Source organism: Schistocerca piceifrons, chromosome 3 (genome assembly GCF_021461385.2).
Source record: "Schistocerca piceifrons isolate TAMUIC-IGC-003096 chromosome 3, iqSchPice1.1, whole genome shotgun sequence".
NCBI classification, from domain to species: Eukaryota; Metazoa; Arthropoda; class Insecta; order Orthoptera; family Acrididae; genus Schistocerca; species Schistocerca piceifrons.
The window spans coordinates 859442164-859456099 of NC_060140.1; the positions used below are offsets into that span (position 1 = coordinate 859442164).

Below are 13936 nucleotides of genomic sequence, written 5' to 3' on the forward strand. Positions count from 1 at the left end.
GCTGACACCATACTGAATTCCACCATGTGCATAAAATTTGTTACTATCAGATCTACCCAAGTTCATTGGCTTCTGCTGTTAACAGATATTATGCCAGTTCATTCAGGCATATCTACTGTTCTTACGAGGAACTCGACAAGATCTCCAGTAATTATAATCTACCCACACAAATGAACCTGCTACTTTTAAATCTTCAAAGGCTACAGTCACAAACTCCTACTCAGCATGACATTTCTCACATGATAGCCAGAATGGAAACGTCAATGTGAAGTAGAAACAGATGTGCACCTGCATATCATCATCTCAAGATGATGGGTTCCCAACTGGCTCTAACACACCACACAGAGCCTAGACTGCCCTGAATCAAAACTGAATGGGCTGTGGCAGAAAAGATGTACATCCCAAATGAAACAAGCTGCATAATCCAAATTGGGACTGTGGAGCTCCATGCCAGGCTACACAGTAAACTGTCATTTACTACCAGATTCGAGCACATCACAGTCTTGAAGATGATTTCCTGCTAGCAACACCACACATTATGCATGGACTGAGGAACTTGATATTCAGTTATGACACATATCTAAACTTATCAGTTCACTATTTCTCATTTCTATGTATGAGTCTATAAGCATAAACTGTTGACAATTGTGTTTACTAGACACACAAAAAACAATGTTGGCAAACTCAATGGAGAAGATGCCTCAAAGCAATTACTGATATCCTGCAAAGTGTCAGAACGCACAAATCAGCCAACAATAGCTTGGTTTGGAATGGAAGTCTTTAAAGTGCTGGACCTGAAGTAATTCAAGAAGACTAAGTTCTTGTTATGTATTCCAACTGCTCAGATCTACATGATGAAGACTGCAACTGTCCTAAACATAGTCTATTCGTATTTAAAATACACTTCACATGCCTGGCCCATGCACAGCAACATACTGCCGAAGAAGTGCTTGGCAGCTGACTGGAAGTAAATAAAATAATTACAAAGATAGTGGTTCCCAAAACCCCACATTGTGTGCTGCTCTACAGAGAACTTCTACCGAATATAGTGTTGGCACCTGAACATGCCCTAACGAGGTTAGGGTACATGGACTGAAGCTGTTGATTTCTATAATGAAAGTTCACAAGCTATAAAATTTATGACTGATTCATTCCTAAGAGAATCCTCAGTTTCACTACAAGATGCACAAAATGCATTCAAGATGCACAAAATGCATTCACTGAACCTAAAATCAAAAATGCTCCTGTGTACATCCACAGCAACTTAGGCTTCCTTGGCAGCAGCACTGAAGAATGACAAACTCTGTACTGTGTTGTCTTTGCAGAAACAGTAAGAAATTCGGGGTATTTAATTCAACTACTATCTGCAATATCCTCAATAGGCGAGGAAAAGACACGTCAGCAGACATCTCTCCTGGAATATTTCATGTCCTAAAATTAACACCACTAACATCTTTTTAGGGCTCTAGAGGTGAAGTGAAGCCAGCTTCCGTAAGAGAGACAACCCTGACAGAAAATCATGCAGGTCGCGAAACCTAGAAGTGGCAGCCCCATCACATGACAACTTGCACAGCACTCGTAACGCAGCTAGGTGATTATAAAATTACCGGCAAACTCACAAACAGCCTTGGATACAGAACTGGATCAACTGGTGAGAACCAGAAAATCTCAAAAGGACAAACAATTTGGCATTATGGATATGTCTCTTTGGCAACAAGGAATGTTAGAGGATTGACCAACAAAGAGAGTGAGTTAAATCAAGTACTCAAAGAAAGGAAAGTAGACACTGCAATAACAACACAAATTAAGAAAAAACTAAAAGGAACGAAAGATTCAACAGGCTACTGGATGTTTTACAGTGGTGTCCCACGAAGAAAATGAGCTAATGCTGAAGTAGAAATATTAGTCAATGATAAATGGAGAGAAACTATTCATGAATACAGCTTCTTAAATGAAAGAAAAATCATAGATTTCAAATTCGAAGAGGTCATCTAACATTTAAAGTTGTCTACTGCCGAGAGGAGGGAAGGAAGGATAATACTGATACTTTTTACGATGATCTTCAGAAAGAAGCGAACAAAATCAACAAGATGGACCATGTTGTCATCACTGGCGGTTTTAAAGCGATAGTTGGAAATCTATTTATACCAGGAATAGTAGGACTATTTGGAGGAAAGACCCTCAATAATAACTGACATGAACTACCCCAGTTTGCCTCCTTCAAAAATTTTAAAATTATTAACACATATTACAGAAAGAAAGACATACACAAGTTTACATGCAGTGCACATGGATTAAGGTCTGTGATTAATTACATATTAATTAATGATAAAATGAATAATCTCATGCAAGATGTATGTGTTTACAGAGGAAGTGACATAGGCAGTGACCCTTCCTTTTACGCAGTAAGATAACATTACTATCAAGATGGAAGAAGGCAAAGAAACTCCTAAAGAAGCCACAACAGGAGTTGTTCAAAGTATATTTCCTGTTGGAATACAGTATTAGAAAACTTTATCAATACAGACTCAAAAAAAGCTTGATTCACTATAAGTCAATGAAGACATCGATACAGAATGGAATAATATCAAAACCTGCATCATTGAAGTAGTCTCAGAAGCACTTGGTAAAAGGAATAAAACGGATCGGAAAAAAACAACTCAGAATGTGCAACACAAAAATTAAAGAATCCATTAAAGAAAAACAAATGGCTTATTTCAAGTTTATACAGATAAAAACAATATCAGAAAGCTGGGAAACACACAAAATAAAAAGGAATGCTGCACAACAAATAATGTGCAAAGCACACCGAGAGTCGTGAGACTCATTCATAAGGGTCCTAGAACACGAAGTACATGGTAGACAGCAATGTGCATACAAGGTCATGAAAGTCCTCAACAAGGAAGAAAAAGGACACTGTCTCACTGAATATTATACCCAACGAACAATGGATTAATCATTATACCGATCTGTGGAGTATACAGAAGACAGAAGATGACGTGAAGAAAGTATGTACAATGAAACAGTAGATCCAATTACTATGGACGAACTACAAAAGGTTTTGAAAGGCATGAAGAACAGAAAAGCTACTTGAATAGATGGAATAAATGCAGAGCTAATTAAATATGGAGGGTTACCACTAGATAAAAGACTTTCACAATTAATAAATGAATGTTGGTCGAACTGCAAGGTCCCAGATGTTTGGTATACAGCAGAAGTAATCTCTCTTTTCAAAAAAGGGAAATGTAATGACTGTAAAAACTTTCACAGCATGCACCTTCTAAACAGTGGATTCAAATTATAATTAAAAATCATCAATAACCGCATGAAGAATATTACAGAAACTACTATTTCTGAAGAACAAAATGGATTCAGGTCAGGTAGTTCATGCACAGACAATGTGTCTGTAATTTGAAACATAGAAAAACACAAGAGAATTTAATAAAGAAACCCATATGGCCTTTATCGACCTTGAGAAGGCCTTTGACTTGTGAGACACGATAGCCTATGGAAGATTATGCCTTGAGTATGGATATCTTTATCGCCTAATAGAGGTAGTGAAAAGTTTTTACAAAATTACATGCACTGTAATAAACACAGGTAGGAATCAATTCGAAGAAATAATCATTAGACAAGGATGTGGACTATCACCTATCCTTTTTAATCTCTACAGTGACTTCATTCTTCGCAAATGGAAAATGTAAAGTAAACAAAGGAAGTGAGATAACTAATTAGGAATACCTGAATATACTTTTGTTTGCTGATAACATCATTATTATTTTAAAAAATAAAGGTGACCTCTAAAGATCAGTATACCAGCTGAACAAAATTTGCAAGAAGTACAACTTTAAAATTTCTAGTAACAAAACAAAAATAATGGCATTCCGAGGAAAATATCCAGTCAGATCAAAAACTGTTTTGGATAATTCAGTTTTAGAACAAGTGTCTCAAATCCCTAATTTAGGCTGTGCTCCAAGTTTTGATTTGCACACCGATATTGAAATAAGATACACAAAATTCCAGGCTGTCTGTGGTACCAATAGCAGAATACTGGGCCATAAAGTACAAAAAGAAGCCATCATGAAATTCTATGAAGTAACAGCAATTCTGGTGTCATCCTATGGAAACAAAAGCTGGCTTGCCACAGAAAGACAAAAAAAACAAAATTTGAATGGCAGAGATGACCTTCCTAAGAAAGACGAAAGGCTGCACAAGGAGAGATATGCTTAGAAACGAAAATATTAGAACAAAATTAAATATTTTCAGCATGAATGAAAAAATTCAAAAATATCGTGAAGTTGGAAGCAACACCTCATGAGAATTCCAGGTCACAGAATTCCTCAGAGGATCTTGAATTACAAGCAAAATAGAAAAAAGAGATATTGGAAAGCCTAAAAAAAGATGGGAATTATTTTGTTTGAGTTTGGGAGAGAGAACAGCATAATCCTTGAAAGGAAGATGATGATCATCTATCATCATCTTGTCATGGGGAGAGATAATTTTCCTCCTACAAAAACATTTTTTCTGATCAACATTATATGACCGCAGAGGATTTGGAAGAGTACCTGGTTGTTCATTGTGCTTCAAAATGAAGGGTAATTTTAATGACGACGGACATTTTAGTAAAAGATGTGACCGAAAATAAATTTATTTTATTTTTACAGTATAGAGTTTCAGAATAAAAAAATTAAATAAAACAAAATGAACATTCTTAATGCACTTCATGTGCTTCTGGTGCATTTGAGTGGATAATAAGGTAGTATAGCTGGTTATGGTGTAATTCAGAAGTTTATTTCCATTGAGACTGATGTTTTATGTTAAATATTTAACAAAATATTTTTGGCTCTGTAACTGACCTAAAGTTAAAATCTATGAGGGACTACACACAGGGAGGCCATGGCTCAAATAGAGCTCATATGAATGTAGCATGCAATGATCACGAAGATACAAAAAGACACACAAGATTAGCAATGAAGCTGCTTCAAAGTGATTAAAACAACATCACCATTGACATTTCAATCTACCAATGTTCTCACCTGTAATTGGATCTGCTGCAAGTGCTGCCATGCTGAAGTTGAAGCTACCAGCAGAGGTAATGGAACCAAAGAGTTTGCTTTCAGCAGCAGACAGATAGGAAGGTGGCTGTCCTTGAACACTGTCATGGTCATCTTGTTCGCCTTTTGTTTGCTGCTGGCGGGTCTCATCAGCCTGTTCTACAGAGTCAGTGCTGTTCTCCACATCTCCTCCTGTGCCACAATGTTCGGCAGGCTCTGACTTGACACCGTCCATCACATTCCTGCCATTTGGTGAGGGCGAAGTTTCGCGCTCGCCACCACCATTACCCTCTGCCTCCATCTTTATGTTTCCCTGGTGTGACTGCTTGCCAGAAGGAAAATTGGAAGTCGAAAAATCGGCTGGAGATGGTTGCTGCTGTTGGCTGGGGCATGGGGCTGTTTCGGTAGTGGGTTCAGAAGTGCGTGCCCGTTTGTTTGTTATCGGAATCTGTGACTGATCAGCTGATGGATCCTGTAAATTGTGGTGCTGATGATCTGGAGACATCCGCCTCTCCCGCCTCCCAAAACCTGTGATGGCACCGCCTCCGCCTGCCATGGCAGCTCTTCGCAGCAACTGGTTGACTGGAACACCAGTGGGAGTCGAGTGTACTGGTGGCGAGTGTGGGGAGGTGAAGAAAGTGTCATCCATGAGACTGTGGTGCAGAGCATTGCGTGGGAACGAGCTGTGTGGTGGAACTGGCACCTGCAGACATCATAACAGAAACAAATTGTACCTCACATAAAGTCCTTTCAAAGAACTATTAAACCATTAATACATTACATCACAAATTCATTAACTCGAATTATTTTTAATGAATATCTCATTCAGAAAAATTTAAATGTCAGGTGAAACGATGACTACAACTCATCTTTTAAGTGAATTAGCCAATATTTATTTTAGTCGCCACATTTCAAATAGTGCAACTTCTTTGGCTGGTAAAAGTATTTTAAGAAAGTTGAAACAAAACTGGAAATTATAATTAAAGATTTCAATTGTTACTCTCATTTTTTTTATCTTCCATTATTGGCACATTTTCCCCAGGCATGCTGTATTAATGTTACACTCCTGTTATTTGCTTCTCCGTCTCACAGCAATAGACTATCATGTTAGTATTCAAACAGAAGACACATTCTACTCTGACCACTCTTATAATGCCATTCGTAAGTCCAACTCTTTGTTTCTTTTTTCCCCCTTCAGGAAATAAGGCTCCGTTCTCTTTATTTAAGTTGGGGGGGGGGGGGGGGGGGGGCGGGCACAGCACGGTTGATGTTTGTTGTGCATACCTTCTTCACCTCGTAATCTTTCACTTTGTCGGCGGACTAAACACACTAGTAATCTCAGATTTCTTTTATAAAATACAAAATAATAATAATCACAGTAAGGTTAGCTCAAATGAGATTACTAACTCACAATGTGTTTATAGACAGTCAAACTCGCATTACAAATTAACATAACTGTTATAAATCATCATGTTCTCCTGGCATTGTAGCTGCAAAACCAATCCTTTGGCATACGGTTGGGTGCGTATTCCTAAAACAATGCTTTGGTGCCGTAGTTCATTGACACAATTGCTGCTACTAATTGTTTTAGTAACAGCTGATGATGGAGGTGAGCTACGTCAACAAAATTCTGTTCCAATAAGACACTAACACTCAGCTGTATGCCTAAGAACTGGTTTCACAATATAACTATTAATTAGATCAGAAATTTCTTTGACAAAATTGCTTCCTACTAACATAACAAATGACTTTCAAGACGAGGAAATTCCATTCCACATGTCGCAAATGTAAAATGGGAAATGATTTCGGTGGCTCTACAATAAGATATCTCCTCAACTTCCACCAAAATCATTGATACTCTGTCAAAAAAAACTTCTCATACAAGAGAACCAGAAGGTTTAAAAGACTTAGGACTGAAATAAAACACTGAGGTGACAAAAGTCATTGGACAGTGATATGCACATATACAGATGGCAGTAGCATCATGTGTACAAGGTATAAAATAGCAGTGCATCAGTGGAGCTGCCATTTGTACTTATGTGATTCATGTGAAAAGCTTTCCAACGTGATTATGGCCACATGACGACAATTAACAGAGTTTGAACACAGAATGGTAGTTGGTGCTAGATGCATGGGACATTCCATTTAGGAAATTGTTAGGAAATTCAACATGCCAAGATCCACAGCATCAAGAGTGTGCCAAGAATACCAAATTTCAGGCATTACCTCTCACCACGGACTATGCAGCGCCTGACAACCTTCGCTTGATGACCCAGAACAGCTGTGTTAGCATTGAGTTGTCAATGCAAACAAGACAAGCAACTCTGCATGAAATAACCACAGAAATCAATACGGGATGTACAGCGAACATATCCGTTAGGACAGAGCAGTGAAATTTGGCGTTAATGGGCTATGGCAGCATATGACCGATTCGAGTGCCTTTGCTAACAATAAGACATTGCCTGCAGCACCTCTCCTGTGCTCATGACCATATGGTCATATTGGATCAGACATGAAGTCTGTAAATGAGTCTGCAATCATTTTATTTTTGGAATTTTTATTTTCACAAGTCCATGAGCACGTACCATGTACTCACATGTTTAACTTGACAATGATTTTTTATCAGAATATTTTATCGATCTGAAGCCAAACCTGGTAATAAAGTGTAAAGAAATCTGTGTGATCAAGATGGACTTGTGAAAATAAAAGTGCCAATGATGGAATTGTCGATGGACCACATCATTCATGACTGGTGTGAACAAAACTCGGGAAAATTCGAGCAAATGATTTGGCCACTCAGATCACCCGACATGAATCCCTATGAACAATTATGGTACATAATCGAGAAATCAGCACAAAATACTGCACAAACAACACTTTCATAGTTATGGGTGGCTACAGAAGGAGCATGGCTCAATAACTCTGCAGAGGACTTCCAACAACTTGCTGAGTACATGCCACATAGAGTTTCTACATTATGCTGGGAAATGGGAAGTGATATTAGGGGGTATTCCATTACTTTTATCATCTCAGTGTATTACTAACCTTCATATATTTTCCAATGATGATGATGATTATATTGCTTGAACAAAAGTGGATGACAGGCCTATCCTAAAGTTGGTTATCTCATTACAGAACTCAAAACATTTACAAATTATTTTAATCACAATAGTTGGTCATATCCTTTACTAAAAGGGTCTTGCAAATTCTTTTTATATGATTAACTTTGTGCAGTATTGCAGCAGTTACCCTGAATGCGAATAATCATGAACTTTTCAAGTTTCAATTGTAGTAAAAATATAACTTATTAGCTGCTGAAACAGAAGGAATGAAAGCGAAGACTAACACTACATAAATAATGACAACAAATGGGGTTAGGTAGGAAAGGGGAGACAACAAAACAAAATGAGGTGATGTTATGCGTCTTCACACTGCAATTATAGCAGCAATGTAATGTTTTTATTTCGTAGACTACTTACACTTACAACTTTTTAAAAGCTTGAACTGTTAAGAACTGGAGGAGAACCATTAATTAAACATAGGAAGGCTTGTTGCATCAGACTACAACCAAATGAAGAATTATCTGCTATGGTGAATTCGTTTAAAAACAGTTATGGTAAAGATTTCAATGAAATTACGGACTTACCTCTTCTCTTTCATCTGCTTGCTGCGTAAGTCCACTAACTCTTAAAACTTCAGCAGTTTTTAGAAAGGAGCTGAGATTGCGCTGGTGCACATTTACTTCCCCATGGTAGATAAATTCAACAAGTGCATGGAGATCCGCAAATGCCACATCCTGGAGGACTATCACTGGGTGCTTGCAAGGAGTACTCTAGAAACAACAAAGCTATAGATGGAGTACTAGAAAAACTCCCATACTGACCATGAGATGATCAGCAGAAATCTGTTGATACAAGAATAGTGAAACAAGAGCTGTGTAACGGTGCCAGTCTTTCAAAAGTTACACTGCAAACAATGCGGAACATACAGTGTTCTTTCAATGCTATACACAAATTCACGTATAAAATGATGGTGATATCTGTACACAACAAATATGACATTTCTGAGCCAATAATTAATCATAACTCACACATAATGAAAAATTATTCCAGGTGACAGCTACTACAAATGAGTGTGGGGTACAAGTCTACATGCTAAAATGCCAATTTCTGCTCGTTATTTGTGTAGAAGTAGATGACCATATGTCGCATCCTTAAACCTAATAGCACTTTAGATTAAAAATTAATTTTCTTTACGGGCTGATAATATAAAGCAGTTGACCTTAAGATTAACACAGAACATGACCTCAGATCAAAACAACCTTGGAAATCTGCAGTGTATAAATGTTAATCCTGCAGATTATGTCTCCATGAAGTAGGATCATTTTTGATTGGGCTATATTTCGTGAATAAAGTAGAGTTCAACTACAACAGTCAGTTCAAAACCTAGTGCATTACATGTTCTGTGCAAATACAAGTTAAAATGAAGCGAATAAAACATAAAATAAAGGAAAGGCAATCATTCACCTATTGCTGATAGATGTGTGGTGCATAGAAAGAAGCAACAGAAACAGCATTTTACTAGCTTTCAAGCTCTTGATCACCACAGATTTCAATAATTATCGGTCAGCATACTTGCTTACAGCATTTTCAAAAATCTTTGAGAAAATAATGTACTCAAAGAGTAGTTAGCCATCTCAAAAGTAATGGGATACTTTGTAAACCACAGTTCGGATTTAAAAAATGCTGTTCCATTGAGACAGCAATATACAATTTCACTGTCCACATAATAGAGTCTTTAAATAGTAAAATGTCACCAATAGGAACTTTCTGTGACTTGTCCAAAGCATTTGATCTTGTGAACCATGACATTGTGTTACAGAAATTACAATTCTATGGTAAAAATGGGATAGCATATGAGTGGTTTAAGCCACACCTACAGAACAGGAAACAAAAAGTTTCTTTATAAGGATCAAGTAATTTAAATAAGTTTGCCACGTCATCTAACTGGGGTGAAATACATTAAGTGTACCACAGGGTTCAATCATGGGTCCCCTTCTATTCGTGATATATGTGAACAACCTCCCTTCTTATCTGAAACAAGAAGCTGAACTGACACTGTTTGCTGATGATACAAGCATCATTATTAATTCAGTAAAAGAAACTCCAATTGAAAACTATACAAACAAGGTCTTTGGAAAAGTCATTAACTGGTTTTCTGCAAATGGGCTTGCTCTAAACTTTGGAAAAACACAGTACATCCAATTTTCTGCTGCAAAAAATGCAGTTCCTTCAATAAATATAATACATCAACAGAAGTCAGCAGACAGGTTGGAGCATACTAAGTTTTTGGGTGTACATATAGATGAGAATCTTAATTGGAAAATTCATATTTTGGGTATTCTAAAGTGACTAGGTTCTAGCAACTTTTGCAATAAGAATAATTTCCAATTTTGAGAACACAGAAATTAGTAAGCTAACATACTTTGCATACTTTCACTCTCTGATGTCATACGGAATAATACCTTGGGGTAACTCAACACTTAGACAAAAGAAGGTGGTTGGAACAATGAGTGGGGTTCATAGTCGCACGTCTTGTAGGCATCTTTTTAAGACTGGGAATTCTTACAACGGCCTCACAGTACATTTACTCACTAATGAAATTTGTTCTCAACAACATGGACCAGTTTAAAAACAACAGTCACATTCATGATTATAATACCAGAAAAAAGAAAGACTTACACTATCCTTTACTCAACCTATCTTTGACACAGAAAGGGGTAAAATATGCTGCTATAAAATTTTTTGACAAATTACCAGATGAAATAAAATGTCTGACAAACAGCAGTAATAGCTTCAAAAATAAATTGAAATCATATCTCCTTGACAACTCCTTCTATACCATAGATGAATTCTTGAATAGGAATAAATAAATCTATTAATATAGTATATGCATGTTGTGCCATTTAAGGGAATGGGGTAAATAATAGAAATATTAATCTTTAACACTGTACTGTAAAATATATATAACAACTAACTAACATAGTAGTAGTAGTAGTAGTAGTACACACACATTCACGCACACAACCACAATCACCAGAACACACATGACCATGACTGCAGCAAGTTTCCTGTGTATGAATGTATGTACATCTACTACGGCAAGAGCTCAAAACAATGCTGTTTCTGTTGCGTGTTTCTACGTGCCGTAACATCAGTCATCTAGAAGTGAATCTTTCCTTTAGTTTATGTGTCATACATCCACAAATTTACATTGATGTTATAAAGAAGTTGTTACTGACCTAAAAAACATTAAGTACATAAAACAGGGGAAAGCCAACCACTCACTCATAGTGGCTCAACACACCAAGCACAGAAAACAGCATTTACACTAGCTCTCTTTATAGCAATTGTGTGTACGTTCACACATACATATGCATGCAACCCCCCTCCCCATCTCAGTGGCCACATGTTATTTTTCTATTGTGTGTTCCTGCACTCCACACATCAATCCGCTATACGTGAGTGGTTGCTTTTCCCTTATTTTACATGCTGCTATATCCAGGTATTTCCATTACTGTTAAAAATGTTAAGTAAATATATAAATATACACTGCTGAAGACAAACATTATTCCCCTCACTAGGGTTGGGTGATTGTCAGCTGTGTAAGTAATGAATGCAGATAATAATTATTCTCCTAACAATTCTTGGTGATCACTCATAATTAATGTAGCAACCAATAATGGTTGAACACACAAAATGTTCTTTAGGCTAGAACAGCAGTAACTACACAATTCACATTAAACTTTAACTATAAAACAAGTGTTTAAATTGCTACAGCGACTGCGCACAATTAACGAACAGAACTAGCAGTACACTTAAGTAAGTCAATTAGTAAAGATCAGGTAGTGGCTCAGTGATTGCATCATGCAGGAATACAATTTTCCAAGGATCTAAGGTTCGGTCTCATGTCAGTCCTGGGAACTTTTTCACTTCACTTGCAACTTCCCCCCCTGTCAATGTTTGTCAATATGCAAAATATTGAGTTGTTTATCATTAGGACTTAAAAGAGTATAACTAAATCACATGACAATTAGCATAGCTGCAGCATCTGACTTGCACAATACAATATTCGCTGTCAGTGCATTGGATGAGGAGCCTGACACAGATAACACTTTATTTGTTAGGGGAGGAGTTTACAGGGAAATCCCGCACCAGTAATGTACCGAGGTCACAGACACCTCACAATACTGTTCTTACCAGCTAAATGTACACATTCTTCTTCATTTTTATTTTCTGCAAGAACAATAATTTCATTTGAAGTTACAGTTGTCTGTTCGTTTACTGACAATGTGAATGAACACCTTTGCTGTTATTTCAATCTTTATTAGGCCAGGAAGTGAACAAGAATGTAATTAATAATACACTGAAAAGCCAAAGAAACTGGTACACCTGCCTAATATCGTGTAGGACCCCTGCGAGCAGGAGAAGTGCCCCAACAAGATGTGGCATGGACTCGACTAATGTCTAAAGTAGTGCTGGAGGGAATTGACACCATGAATCCTGCAGGGCTGTCCATAAATCCGTGAGTACAAGGGGGTGGAGATCTCTTCTGAACAGCACATTGCAAGGCATTCCAGATATGTTGAATAACGTTCACATCTGCAGAGTTTGGCGGCCAGTGGAAGTGTTAAACTCAGAAGAGTTTTTCTGGAGCCACTCTGTAGCAATTCTGTACGTGTGGGGTGTCACACTACCAAAGCTGGAATGCCCAAGTACCTGACAAGAGTCACATCTAGATGTATCAGGGGTCCCATATCACTCCAACCGCACATGCCTCACATCATTATAGTGCCTCCACCAGCTTGACAGTCCCCTACTGACATGCAGGGTATATGGATTCATGAAACAAGACTCGTCCAGCCAGGCAACACGTTTCCAGGCATCAACAGTCCAACGTTGGTGTGGACAGGCCCAGGCTAGGCGTAAAGCTTTGTGTCGTGCAGTCATCGATGGTATACAAGTGGGCCTTCAGCTCCGAAACCCCATATCGGTGATGGTTCGCACGCTGACACTTGTTGATGGCTCAGCATTGAAATCTGCAGCAATTTGCAGAAGCATTGCACTTCTGTCATATTGAACGATTAACTTCAGTCATTGTTGGTTCCATTCCTGCAGAATCTTTTTCCGGCTGCAGCAATATTGGAGATTTGATGTTTTCCGGATTCCTGATATTTATGGTACACTCATGAAATGGTCATACAGGAAAATCTCTACTTCATCGCTACCTCAGAGATGCTCAGACCCATTGCTCATGCACCGACTATAACACCATGTTTCTAATCACTTAAATCTTAATAACCTGCTCCTGTAACAGCAGTAACTGATCTAAAAACTGCACCAGGCACTTGTTGCCTTGTATAGTTGCAGATTGCAACATCATATCCTGCCGGTTTACATATATCTGTATTTGAATACGCAAACCTATACCAGTCTCTTTGGTGCTTCTGTGTATCATTAACTACCTTTTAAGCAGTAAATTTATTTCAAAGATTTATGCAAGTGTATTAAAACGTACAAAAATCACCACAAATAACAATGGGATGGAAGTCTGCAGTGTCATCATAGGGAGTTGAAAAAGGAATAAATTGTGACTTCAGGAAAGTAATAAGCTTCTGTCCATTTTCCATAACAGTAGGGCTGACAAACTTACTGCTTCCAGTTTTATCCATTTACATGTACTCTCTGCAAACCACTGTGAAGTTCATGGCAGAGGGTACGTCCCATTGTGCCAGTTATTAAGACTTCTTCCCATTTACTCATGTAAAGAGCACAGGGAGAATGATTATTTAAATGCCTCTTTGTGTGCTGCAATTAATCTAA

General features: G+C 37.8%; 1 protein-coding gene across 11 annotated transcripts in view; it reads right to left on the bottom strand.

Annotated features, from left to right (window-relative positions):
• LOC124787647 (broad-complex core protein) overlaps nucleotides 1–13936 on the bottom strand; it is a 223696-nt gene that overhangs the window by 184592 nt on the left and 25168 nt on the right. For all 11 annotated transcript variants that reach the window (XM_047254444.1, XM_047254438.1, XM_047254443.1 and 8 more), the window contains exons 3-4: nucleotides 8701–8886; nucleotides 5037–5757 (exon numbers count right to left, since the gene is read on the bottom strand). In XM_047254444.1, coding sequence (XP_047110400.1) covers nucleotides 5037–5757; nucleotides 8701–8886 — 907 coding nt within the window. The remainder of the gene's footprint in view (nucleotides 1–5036; nucleotides 5758–8700; nucleotides 8887–13936) is intronic.